Raw genomic sequence first — 13,880 nt, 5'->3', positions numbered from 1 at the left:
GCTGGCAGTTGGCAGTAAGTGCACGAATCTTCTTCTCCTTCCCCGAAAAGAGAGTGTGAAATTATAAGTTAAAAAACTGTGCGGCTATACGTAGAACCAGCCTGACTGCATCGTACATTATAAAAAAAACTTATTTCACTACTCATATTCAACTCATTTCGACCGAGAACTTACCGACATGATACTCTAATAGTTTCTGCGAATCTCTCTTGACTCATAGAGAATATGCAAATGCGGCTGAAAAATTACAAGGCCGTTTGCTTGGCATTTTATGAAAAAAAAATAATAATTATAAATATATAAGTAACATAGACGTGTGTAACACTTATTGAGACAATTCAGTCGAGCTGAGGGTAAATCAGGGTACTTAGGGTAGTCAGGAGGGTAATACTCAGGTGTATCATATTAGATATTTCAGACCCATCGCGCATCGCTGTAATTTTGAAACGCAATTCGGTTAGGGTGAACCCACTGCGGAAAAATTAAGCATCGAGATTTTTGGCAAAAAACGCATCCACTGCACCTGCAGAGGCACATTGCAGATGTTTATTCCCAGAGAATATACTTTGCAAATCCTAAAATGCGAGCGGAAAATATTGCAACCGAACAGTTAATTCGAGACACGTTCGTTCCGAATCGTTCAATGAAACCGAACAGTTTTTTTTTTGCGAGCGGAAACTCGAAAGCTTTATTTCAGCTTTTACTAACGGTTTTTTCGGGGAATAAACAGCTGAACTGTACACAGTTAAAAATTTCTGTTTATGGATAACTTTGAGTTACTTTTATCTGTCAGCTCAACTAAAAGGACTTGGCTGATTTACCAAATTTTTGGTTAAACCGACCGACATCGTGGGTTACTCTCAGACGTCTGGAGATGAAGAAAGTGTCCTGCTGAACTACCGTTCTCTTTTTCCTCTCGATATCACTCAGAGGTTGCGTCTAGAAGGCATTGGACTAATACCAATGTGATCCAAGTATGAGCCTGAGGTCTCGCGCCTGATTTTTAACTACGTTGTAAATTTTTAACCGAGAGATTTGATCAATGTAACCGCAAGATTTGGTCAATGCAACCCAAAGAAAAACTAACCAAATAATATAATCAGCACGTTCGAGTTACTTCGTGTTATAACTTCTCACATTAACACAAAATGTCGGTTGCCTTTCATTATTTGTGTATTTTCGTGCGCTATAGATCCGTACAGGGGGCAGAGACTTTTCAAGGGTTCCCCCAAAATAAATGTAGGTTCCCCCATTTCAAGTTTTCATAGAGATTTGCCCGACACTTAAAGTAATGCAATCGACCGTTCGGTTGCCTCAAAACAGTGCGCTTGAAGGTTTTGTTCCCCACATTGCCAAAAACAAATCCATTTCTCTCGCCCTCACAGCCCCCACCCCCCCCCCCCCCCCCCCCCCAATTCAAGGGAATGGACTAGGGCCGACCGGTTGGCCCCGTTTTCCGGTCAAGTTTCTGCACCCCTGGATCCGTGTTCTGTTATAAATTGAAAGAGAGACTAGTATTTTGGCAAAATTGTTCCATACCTCGATATTTGCTAACTATGAATTCACCTTAAATACATGTGGCTAAGAGTTACTAGGAATTAAGTTCGTGGAGGTCAGATCAAAAGAGCGTTTCCCATTCTGTTTGGCATCGTCGACGATGCACCAACTACCAGCTCGCGTGATGTTCAATAATACTCCGCGACCGAAAATCCAAGGGAATTTGCGTGCAAATGCCTGGCAATTAATTTCTCTTTCTATGGATAAGGTCAGAGGGAGAGCAAAGGTCAGTTACCGGCTTGTTATTTTTGCGCTGCTTCCGCGCCAGTAATATTTCAACGTCAAAACAAACGTTGTTATCGCAGACGGATGAATATAATTTTAGAGGATGATTGCTTATCAACCCTGGTTGCACGATCCTCTTTGAGAACGCACTGAAAAAATAACAACGCTTTCCTCGGAGCGAAACTTTTGCGTACCAAGTACAAACCTGACGTATCGACACTACTTTCACTGGGAAAAAAAACACATTGGATCTAGAGTCCGGACTCTTGAAAACATTGACAAGAAAAAATACTCTTGATTCAATCAGATTTTTGCTTAAATCAAAAGGAAATCCGCTCAAATTAAGAGGCTTGGTTCTTGATTTAAGCAAAAATCCGATCGAATCAAGAGTATTTTTTCTTGTTGATGTTGTTAAGAGTCTGGACTCTAGATTCGGTGTGTTTTTTTTTTTCCAAAGTTTCAAAATCCGTTTAGTTTGTGGTAGGTTTACTGACCAATAAAGGAAATGTGCGATTGAAGCTTTCAAAAGCTCGCAGCTAATAAGAAGAAAAACTGTCAGGTTTTGGGAAAAGCGCTGGGTGGAAAATTCCGCGCTCATCGGCAATTCTTCAATCCTGGATAGACCTTCCCTCGAATCATGAAAGGCGCGGAAATACTTGCGTCATCAACTTGCCGGTACTTCCTCCCGCAAATAAATCCAGGAAGCACGTAAATCCTTTTTGCGTTTCTCGTGGTTTGTTTTTTGTCCTGTTTTATTCCGCTCTCTCTCTTTCACCCTCTCTTCCTCTTCAATAGATACCTAACGAATCTAGAGGAAAAGAGCGTTGTCTTCATGTTACCTCTCCTCTCACAATAGGTATCATTTAAAAATAAGGAATTTTTGCCCAAAAAAGTAAACGTTTAAACACCGCCCTCCTGTGGTAGAACCACTATTTGGCAACAAACTATTTGCATTGAAGTTTAAAAGACCTGGCGTTGTGTTCTGAGGATATTTATTTCTTTACATACATAACGCCGCTTTTCTTTATCATTGTAGAATATGGGATTTAAAGCTGGACCGCAAATCGGCATGAATTCCAAAAACCGTGCACCTCCATTGCAATTCGTCATCGTGGAAAGTTCTACTTTTTTTCGTGGTTTTATTGAGGATGAGTCACAAAACTAGTTACTGGTCCGATTGTGAGCCTTTGCTCAGAACCCTTCACCCCTTCCATCACGATAGCAGAGGTTTCGCGACGCACAATATGTGGCGTAATTTAACTCTTGACGACAAAAAATCCCATTTTTTGAAGTCGGTACTTTTAAACGGGAATTCGTGATCCAGCCTGGAGGACTTTCTGAGATGAGTGATAAAAAAAAAAAAAAAATTAAACTTTTACACCGATAACTAGTGTCGAATCGATGGAACTGCCATCATTTCTAAAACCTTGTTTCACACGACGCGACGGGAACACGATTTAAACTGCGTTTCTTTTTCGGGTAAAGTTTCGCTCCAACAGAGATACGTCGGAAGTCAGTTTGAATTGATTTTAATGAGGATGATCGACAGATTTTAACTTTCAGCAGTCATTAGTTTAAACAGTGAGAAACTTCCAAGTCAAATCACAAAAAAATCAGTTTTCATACAATGAACACAGGAAAGAACAGGCAACGGTTAGAAGGGTTGGAACTATCGCACTCAGATTGTTCGTCAGTACAAAATCTTTTCAGCTTTACATTAATTTTCAGCCTCATTTCAACTGCTTGAGCTGTACAGCAGCCTAATTGGTGAAATGTTGTGTTTGTTAATCTGAAAAGACAATATAAGGAGAACGAAGACGTGTGATTGGTCGGTGCCCTGAATCTTGTGTCTTGTCGTGCTGATAAAGGAAGGATTTGAGTAGGGTAAGATTTGAAAGGATAGATAAAGTATCGGCAACTCAAGAGGTGCTTTTAGCTTCTCGTCGATTACACCCTTCATGGGCATGTCAATACGCACAACTCAGAGCACCGACCAATCACAGAACTCCATTCTCCCTGATCTTTTCTCAACCGGTCGACAAACACAAAATTTCACCAATCAGGCTGCAGGACATATGAATTACTGAACTTCGCGTTTGCCAGGACAGTTATTGGGTGCATTCTGCAGCTTTCGCGCTCTAACTACGTTACTTTAGTGCCCGCATAGTTGAGGATAAAATGCTGAAGGAAATCGAAGGCTGCAAAAGTCTAACTTTCGTGATTCTGTCAACACGATGTTACGACGCATTTTCGCGCGAAGAACTTGGGTGAAAATTGGCTAGGCGTAGCTCTATGCAATTTTTCCCTTTGCTTCAAATCCATTTTTGTGTTTTTCCGTAAGTCACGTCACATGAGAGAATATTGGGATTTCTAACAGCAGAAAGTGATACGTTGTCGGTGGCTTTGCGTCCTTTAAATAGCGTTGAAAAAAAAACGCAGCGGTACGAGACATACAATTTTTTTGTATTTATTCTTTTGAGATGACTCAGTTGCGAAGATGGCGGTTATCCAAAAATTACTGCTGGAATTTTCCGCTTGTTTTTGTCTCGCGGGGATTTGCGTCGAACATGGCCTCCAAACGCACTCACGATCAGTTGGACGTATTTATGCTAAAAGGAGATATGTGCAAGTGGAAAGATGGGGTGTGCTCGTTAGTTGGGTCATAAGAAACAATGTAAAAGTGGATATAGCTCCTTTTGAGAAAATTGAGAAGCGGGATTTTCTATTAAATCAAAAGGAGCTAAACGGCAAAATATGCTAACTCATGAGCCGCGGGCATGGCAAGAGAGCCTTGTGCACAGGGCTCACGAGTTACAGCGCCCCGACGACCATCTCCCCGTCGTTAGAGTGCGCACTCATTGCCGCTGACGTCACTGGCGCACGATTATTCCCCATTCATTCTTATGGCCCGACCACTAACGAGCACACCCCATCTTTCCACTTCCACATATCTCCTTTTCGCATAAATACGTCCAGTTCATGAAGCGAATTGCGATTTATCAGGCGAGGGTTGGCAAGTGTGGAAAACACCCTGGACCTATGAAGATTTTCGATTTCACTTTCAACCCTCTTTCGATTGCGAAAGGTTCGTGTAATCGATTTCCCTTCGATTAAAAATTTAAGAGTTTTTGAATATTTGCAAATCTGTGGCGAATAGTCACACAGAGAGAATTGGTCGGAGTGTAACTACCTTACATTGTTACTTTAGACGACCCTCAGCTCTAATTTCAACTGCGTGAAACCACGTGGTCGATCAAAATGATTTTTTGGCCCATGGTGCATGCCAAGAATGAAATGTACATGGGGTTGTTTACGTACAGCCTAGAAAAAAATTAAGCTCGTGCCGCAAGGGAAGAAACTGAGTTCTGGAGTTGAATTTCTTGAAAAAATATACCACAAAACAAAATATTTCTTCAAAATCATATGATCTTCTTTTTCCTTTTCTTCCTAATCCTTCTCACAATGATCATTACGAAGATGCACGATTTGATAACATCGAAAAGTCATAAGAATATTTCATACCGTCTGCTCTGGATTGCATTGAGTATATAACATCACGATATTTTGTCAAGAAATTAAAGGTTAAATTATCTTTGAACAGCCGAAATTTCGAGATCCATCAGTCACGCAAAGGATAAATTCCACAAATTCTTTCACTGTTTTTGTTTTGCCCTAGACATTAATTTTTAGCAAAAACCTTTTTCATAGCATAGCCATCCCCATTGCCAACCCCCCCCCCCCTACCATGGTCCCTTGTGCTCCCCCGTACCCCCAGGTATGAATAAACATTGTAAAGTACAACATTGTAATCATTGCAACATTGTAATCTGGAAATTTGGACCCTGTCCCAGTGTCCAAACTCACAATAGGGCTGTACTCAACCCACCAATTAGCATAATTATTCTTAAAGTGATTCGATGGACGCCATATTTTGTGTCAGAACGGCATGCGATATATCGCATCAATTGGTTCCATTTTTTCAGCCACTCGTCATTTTTCTCCAATTTTGAGATCGCAATTCTGTTGTCAGGAGACTAAAGCACTCACTTACCAATTTTAACAAAGAAATTCAACGTAATAAAGACGTGGTTTTTTTAGAGAGAAAATATCGCATTCGAGTGCAGTTTCGATATCAGTATCGAATGCGATGTTTTCTCTCTAAAAAAAACCACGCCTTTATTACGTTGAATTTCTTTGTTACAATTGGTAAGTGAGTGGTCTAGTCTCCTGACAAAAGAATTGCGATCTCAAAGTTGGAGAAAAATGACGAGTAGCAGAAAAAATAGAACCAATTGATGCGATATATCGCATGCCGTTCTGACACAAAATATGGCGTCCATCGAATCACCTTATTCCTCAATATTGGAAAAACAGGTGAAATTCTGAAAAAAATAAAAAAAGAAGAAAAGCATAGCCTAGTAGGCAGCGTAATCGAGGATAACGAAAATATGTCTCCATTGCATCGCAACAAAGCTTCTCATCACATTCGATACTGTTCTTCTTCCATCATAAAAATTTTTAAGGCCGATTTACAAATGGGATTTTATAGATGACACTTAAATTAAGGAGTGCAGAAATTTCTTCTGCCAACGCAGTTTCGAGCGACCAGGGAGTCAGCCTTATTTATTTTTATTCCTGTAACCGAACCTTCGGTTCAGGTCGCTGAATTCCTTTCATCGGGTTTTTTTAACCTCATAAGTTCGGTTATACAAGCCAAGCGTTCGGTTACGTTAACTGAAAGATGGGTTTGACGAACCAAATAGTTGGGACCATATAGAACACTATGTTCTCCTTCATTTTCAGAAAATGCAACTCTATCTTATTGAAAGACAGAATAGTTGTATCACAAGTTTCGCCCTATCCAACTTGTCAACGTTAATACGCGTTAATAACGCTCTACGTTAATATCTGAGTCGGCGGAAAATAAACCAAACTTCTTTTCATTGTTGTGTATTGTACATGCGAAAAAGTTTCCTCTTGCGGAGGAACTTCGAACTCCGCGCGAAAAACGATCGCGGGAAGCGCCTGCAAAACTGCAGGAATACTTCAAGCATTGCGCCGCGCCGGCTTCCCGATGCGACAACGGGACGGCTCCAGTTTCGCTCTCAGCTCTTGACTCGCGAACGATATTTGGAGATAAGTTAAGCAGCGTATGCGCACAACTTCGGTAGGTGTACGCACAAATGGAGAGGATTTCGATCAAAACGTAAAAAATTGTATTTCATCCAGTATTCGAGGTTGCAGTCCAATTTGAATCCCTCACGTAGCCATTTCGCGTTTTCAAGAACGAGGGGGTAAATATTTATTCTTTCAGGCAAAATATGTCTTCATTTTTGAAATTTGAGGGAGTTTTTGCTTCCGTAAGCGATTATCAGTAGTGCAGTAATCAGTGTGAAAGTCATCATTGCATTTTATGAGAAAGTGTAAATGATAGTTTTTACGCACATTACGGTTTAAAATACGAAAAATTGTACTTGAAACGGTGAAAGTAGGTAGAAAGAATTCCGTCGACTCTCAAAAATACTCACGCGTCAATTCTTATTTTCCTTCTTTCTTCGCTTGGACGGGGAATAATTATTGCGGCGACCACTATCCGATTTTCGGTTGCACTCTCCAACACATTTATTTTCCCTGGATTTGAAACGAGTCAATTGAAACAGTTTTCGCTGTTTTTCTCGAACTCTCATTTCTGGAGCTTAAGACTTTTTTTAATTGGCCGAGGGTTGGAAAATAAGAAGAAAGCCTGACGGTATTGATAGATCTTTTTTACCATTGACGTCAGAAGGAGTTGAGGCGCAATCCGACAAAAAACTGACGGGTTCTTTTTTATCCTGATGCGATGGATAGTGTAATGTTTCCACCGATATGGCGAATTTGAAAATGTAAGAGAACGCTTTCATTTCAGTCACCTCATCGACGGGAAGTTTCAGCCTCGTGCGCATTGAGGACCTGGTGTTCAGCAAGCTTCAGTGCTCGGATTCGTAGTTCAAACCACAGTTCTAAAATGTTCGAACCTCAGCGAGGAGCTCCGCCGGCACATCCTGAGAGTCGCACACTAAAAGGTAAACACTTAAAAATGTCCGTGTTCGTGGTTACTTTGGGTCACTCTACCTTGTGTCACTTTTTTCCCTTCAGGGTTGTTTTTAATTGTTTAAAATGGGCCACTAGAAAAGGTACAAATTTCAGCATTCTGATACATGTTTCTTAACCAAAATTTCACGTAAAACACGATAAAACTAGTAAGGCAGCAGCCACCCGTCTTTTTTTTTTTTTTGTCGTCATTTTTTAGGGGGAGTTTTTTAGGATTGGGCCGGGGTGGCTACCGGCACCTAGAATACTCACAACGAAAATTACTGAAATCAACTCCTTACGAAGATATTTAATGATTCTTGATGCGTGAATTCAAACTACCCGCTCATGAAAACTCAATACTCTACGTGATCATGACAGTCTGTGCGAAATAAAAATCTGGCAGCCGCGATCTTGACGCTTTGGCTCAGCTATAGCAAATTGCTTAAAGTTTGAACAACACATGATGGGAAATGAACACTGCTCGATAAAGAAGATCCCGAAATCGTTGTAGTGCGCGATTTGACTAACGTAGAGCTTTGAGTTTCTTGTGAGCGGGCAGTTCAAATTTCTTGTAACCAATGTGAAATAAAATCGTTAATATCTTCGTTAGGAGTTGGTTTCAGTAATTTTCATTACGCGAGTCGTGTTTTACGTGAAATTCTGGTTAAGAAACATGTATCAGAATCCTTTAACTCGTACCTTGTCTAGTAGTCCATTGTGTGCCACTGTTTAAAATTGTAAAAAAACTCCAACGCAAATAGGGAAAAAAAATAGCTATCGGACAAGCTCGTAGAAATTAAATGGTGCATTACGAAATGCTATGAAAAATTACTTTCGAATCATATGAGAAATTATAAATTACGTCGACATCAAGACACTGAGGATATTTTTCAGAGAATCAAATCCTACGATTTTGGATTTTGAAATCTTTGGGATGCTATTTTGAATATTGAATTCTTTGGGATGTTTAACATATCGTCCTTCTTCTCAATAGACAAGCACTCATTGCAGACCATTTTCACCAACATGTTTAACTAAAGGTGCAAACTATCTTCATAAACTTAAGTATCAACCTGTGTGAAAATGTTTTGAAAGAAGACCTGAATGTAGTTTCAGGGTATTTTTACTATTTTTACTACAGCACATACAGGGTGTCCCAAAAGTCCCTTCCACCCCCTCTAAAATTTTATCTAATTGATATTTTGAAACGAAACTTTGGGGATGTTCATCGATCAATGTTAGCTACTTTTGGGCCCCCCAAAATTTTCGGCCCCCCCGTGGGGAGGGGTTGCGGACCCCAACTTTTTTTTTTCAAATAGCAACCCCTATCTTGTGATACCTCATTCGAAAGAGCATAAAAAACTAAGAATTTTGGCGCAAACCGCAGATCAATATCTTAATTTTTGACCGAGTTATGATAGGTCAAAGGTCAAATTTGACCTATTTTCAAAAAATCATAACTCCGGTTCAAATTATCATAATGAAAAAAATAAAACGGAAAAATTTACCAAATTGTAAGCACTTTTAAGTAAAAATCACAGAAATTACTTCAAACTAATTTTAAGGGGGGTTTCGGACCCCCAAATACGTCAATTCAAAGGTCATTCAATTTTCCCCCGAAATAAGCCAATTTCCCCCAGATTTGCCTCCACATTAGTTCAATAAGGTCAAAATCAGTTCAACATTACGTTGGCAAGTCCCCAAATTTCGGGAAAAGTTTAAAAAAAAAATTTAAACGGTCAAATTTAATCACCTTAAATTTCGTTTTTTTAAACTTTTCCCGAAATTTGGGGACTTGCCAACGTAATGTTGAACTGATTTTGACCTTATTGAACTAATGTGGAGGCAAATCTGGGGGAAATTGGCTTATTTCGGGGGAAAATTGAATGACCTTTGAATTGACGTATTTGGGGGTCCGAAACCCCCCTTAAAATTAGTTTGAAGTAATTTCTGTGATTTTTACTTAAAAGTGCTTACAATTTGGTAAATTTTTCCGTTTTATTTTTTTCATTATGATAATTTGAACCGGAGTTATGATTTTTTGAAAATAGGTCAAATTTGACCTTTGACCTATCATAACTCGGTCAAAAATTAAGATATTGATCTGCGGTTTGCGCCAAAATTCTTAGTTTTTTATGTTCTTTTGAATGAGGTATCACAAGATAGGGGTTGCTATTTGAAAAAAAAATTTGGGGTCCGCAACCCCTCCCCACGGGGGGGCCCGAAAATTTTGGGGGGCCTCAAAAGTAGCTAACATTGATCGATGAACATCCCCAAAGTTTCGTTTCAAAATATCAATTAGGTAAAATTTTAGAGGGGGTGGAAGGGACTTTTGGGACACCCTGTATGAGTAAATACAAACAGTGCTAGTGGTAGTTTGTTATTGCAGTGAATAGTAGCACACAGTGCTGCCAGAACCCTATTCTCCCTCAATTTCTGAATGACCACAACTAAAAAGATAATCATGACACCAAATTAATTCCATTGCGAGCATAGATATATTTCTGTTGATAGCGGATTTCTGCTGTGGGCAGGTCCATTATCATCATGAATTTGCCGTTGCAAATTCTCGTGAAGTGCAAAAAAATTTCCTTTGGAGTCAATTACCAGCTTTGCGCAGTTTCGTTGCGACCTTACTATGCACAAAAATGCTTCGTTCACTTGAACGTTTCGAGGAACGTCCCTAAAAAAGAAACGGAACTTCGGTGCTTCGGGTAATTAACTAATCGCTTTTACTTGATGATAATTAATTGATGGATGTTTCGTTCTTTACGTCTTGCACTACATGAGACTCCTGAAGTTTCTCGACAGCCGTCGTGTAAAAAAAATGTACAAATCGGCGCGTGTTACAGCTAGACGACAGATTCTGTGTTTGCGCAAATGCAACAGTTCGGAAATATAGGAGAAAATAGAAAACAAAACATTTCTTGCATCCTTGTTTTAAAGGATCCGGGTGAGGTCTGAATTCACCACAATTAACTTCGAAAACGACATGGAGCGCGTACCTATTTTTGCAGATAAATCGTGCAGACATCAGAAAAGACATCATTATAAAAGGCATCTTTAAAAAAGGGATCTTTCTCTTTGTCGGCCTCCTATGGTGTAGTGGTTCTAGCGCTAGCTCTATAGGTATCGATAGACGATCAAATTCCCGAACCAATTCCGATCAAAGTAGCATCAAAGTGTCAGGAGTCATCAGTCTTAAACTCATTAATTTGCTTCATTTTAAAATGAAAACTTGGCAGAAATGTTTCCTGTGACAGGAAATGATGAATGGTGGCACTCCGTTCTGATCTTACTTTGAACAAAAAAGAATGGCCCGTCAAAATGTGATGGTAGATGGTGACCACCAGTCATCAGCATGTCTACTTTGATCGGAATTGGTTCGGAATTTGATCGTCTATCCACGGCTTATGATCGGGAGGTCCCGCCTTCGATTCCCGGCCAGGGGACCCGACTTTGATGGTCTCAAACAAGGGTTGCCTGGGGCTGGTTGTTAGGGATGGAGGGGGGACGGGACTAAAAGCGCAGGATTAGCCTTCATGGGCTATTTGAAGAAGTAAAAAAGAAAAAAAGACAAGCGGGAAAGTTCTAATACTGTCGTATTAGAAAATCGCTCAGGTGTTAGTAAATGTATTTAATGAAGAAAGGGCGTATAAACTCCGTCGACTTGGCTGGGAAATGGAAAATAAAACATCAGCTAATAGCAAACAAAGGTTACCAAGGAAACCGTAAACGCGTATTTTTGTTTCCCGAAAATGAGCTCACCTCTGACGTAAGGGCGTATCTCAATTTCCTTATGAGCCCCAGAAAGAACGGCGTCATACGAAGCACAGTGGTCACGTGGAAATCGAGATACGCCCTTACGTCAGAGGAGCGACGATTTGCGCGAGCGGCGCGTTTGAATCTGAGTGGAGTAACGCTCTTCGGTATTGAGCTTTCACTTCCTCGATTATTAGACAATGTCATAAATGGATTAGTTCGTTTTCTAAAGTAAAATTTCATCCTCTTTCGAAAAGGTACTTATGGATTTTTGCATCAGATCAACCCCCGAGAGGATATCAGCACGAAAGGAACACGCGTCAGGCATTCTCCCAAAAGAACACATGTTAAACCGTGGCCGAGTTTCATCTACTAGCGTGACGTCACAGAAACGTAGTTATATACGGCCTCTCCATTCTCGTAGGCAACGGTTGCACGTTGGACGGATCTTATTATTTTGACCTAATCTACAAGAACCAAGCATGAAAACATGATTATGTGACCAGCGCGAATAACCCATTGCCCTCGCCCGTTTCAGTTTACCAGCTACCCCTCATTCATAAATTATTCTTTGAAACTTTTGCAGGAATTTTAACGACGGTTCTGGTTCTATGGATGCTAGCATCCACACAGTCCGTAACCGCTATAACTATGGACAAGTTGAAATTTGACGTGGGTGACTTCTTGATCTACTCAGTGCTGGGCAAAGAAAAGAACTGCAATGCACCGCACCACTACATGATAGCAATGTCCCAATACCTGGCATTTGACATTCACGTAATTGACGAGAACAAGTTTTGGTGTAAAGGGAGGATACTTGACAAGAGTAATGTGCCCGATGGATTGAAGAATCATATGTTCGAAACAAAGGAAGTCGATAAGAAAGAAATCATTGGCTGGAAGAAAACCTTTACTTTGGCGTTGAGGCTAAGGGGCGTAGAGTTACCGTATAACACTTTAAATTGCAACTGTAAACACTACGCTTATTACTTGGTGTACGGTAGAACTTTTGCCTGCTGGTCCTCTATCACATACGGGTAAGTTACCTTGTAGTAAAAGCAGGGTATCTACCAGTTATGGAAAACCAAAAAACTTTCGGGGACTTTTAGGGGAGTTTTTTTCAAGAAAATCGGGGATTCTTTTTTCCCGAAATAGTAAGAGAAAGGGAGCTAGTTATAGCGTTAAAAAGCGTATATTATACGACTAATTTGACAAGTCATGTTGAACCGATGAAAACATACAAAAAACCAAGCAACACTTCAGTTATTTTATTCCTGGTTATACCGCGACGCCGCGGCTGGGGGGAAAATTTGAAAATGCCGGTGTTTAGGACGACTTTTGTCATTTTTTGGGGACCTGAACAAGAAAATTGGGGACTTTTGGGGATATCGGGGACATCCTCCCAAAATCGGGGATAATTAAGGACATTGGGGACTTTTGGGTACCGGTAGACACCCTGAAAAATTCGTCCCAGGGGCTTAGAGGAAGAGTGGGATAAGTGCAGTTTTTGCTACCTATTTCAGGAGATATGCGGTTAAAGTTTCAAAATTACGTGGAGCTCAGTGGCGGAAAAAAAGTTAAAACTCACTTCTTGGTGCTTAAACACGGAGAAAAAAACTTCGTGCATGGGACCCGAAGTTGAGGTCGTATGGATCTCTGAAGTTTTCGGATCACGCATCCGAAAACTTGAGGTCCAACTGCCGAAGTTCGGGTCAGACATCTAAAGCTCTCTGTACGCACCGGAGTACTTCAGGTGTGTGACCTAAACCCTTCGGTGTATACCGAAGTACTTCAGAAGTCTGACCCGAACTTCGACAATTGGACCTCAAGTTTTCGGATACGTGATCCGAAAACTTCAGAGATCCATATGACCTCAACTTCGGTTCCCATTCACGAAGTTTTTTTCTCCGTGAAAATTGGATTTTAGAGCTGAATTCTTCACAGAATGTATTGCACTAGTTTCAGTTGAGCTCATTACTATCTCAACTGCTTCAAACACTGAGCTTATTGTTGTCTTCCAAGCCCCTTAAAATCATGGCGGGCAGTAACCGTCCATAGCGAGAGGGCTATTCGACATGCACTTGACATAAATGATGGCAAGGGGAGAGGGGATGGGGTCAAACATAAATTTTTTCTGATTTCTGGTCTATTTGCATCCAAAAAGCCGGATTTGATCAAACATATTCAGGAGGTAAGTGCCATCACCTTGAAGGCCTTTCATGAGCAGTTGTGGGACATGATTAGTTGCCCGCAGTAATACTCCC

General features: G+C 40.5%; 2 protein-coding genes across 3 annotated transcripts in view; one reads left to right on the top strand and one right to left on the bottom strand.

The window, feature by feature from the left end:
- Positions 1-13,880, bottom strand: part of LOC109042562 (uncharacterized) — an 80,345-nt gene that overhangs the window by 46,823 nt on the left and 19,642 nt on the right. The window lies entirely within an intron of this gene.
- On the top strand, positions 7,716-13,301 carry LOC109042566 (uncharacterized). Its single transcript, XM_072299097.1, has 2 exons — positions 7,716-7,844; positions 12,203-13,301. The coding sequence occupies exons 1-2, from the start codon at positions 7,787-7,789 to the stop codon at positions 12,655-12,657; spliced, it is 513 nt and encodes a 170-aa protein (XP_072155198.1). The 5' UTR covers positions 7,716-7,786; the 3' UTR covers positions 12,658-13,301.

Source organism: Bemisia tabaci, chromosome 4 (genome assembly GCF_918797505.1).
Source record: "Bemisia tabaci chromosome 4, PGI_BMITA_v3".
NCBI lineage: Eukaryota > Metazoa > Arthropoda > Insecta > Hemiptera > Aleyrodidae > Bemisia > Bemisia tabaci.
Note: the sequence above shows the minus strand (reverse complement) of the source record. Positions and strands in the feature narration are given on the sequence as shown.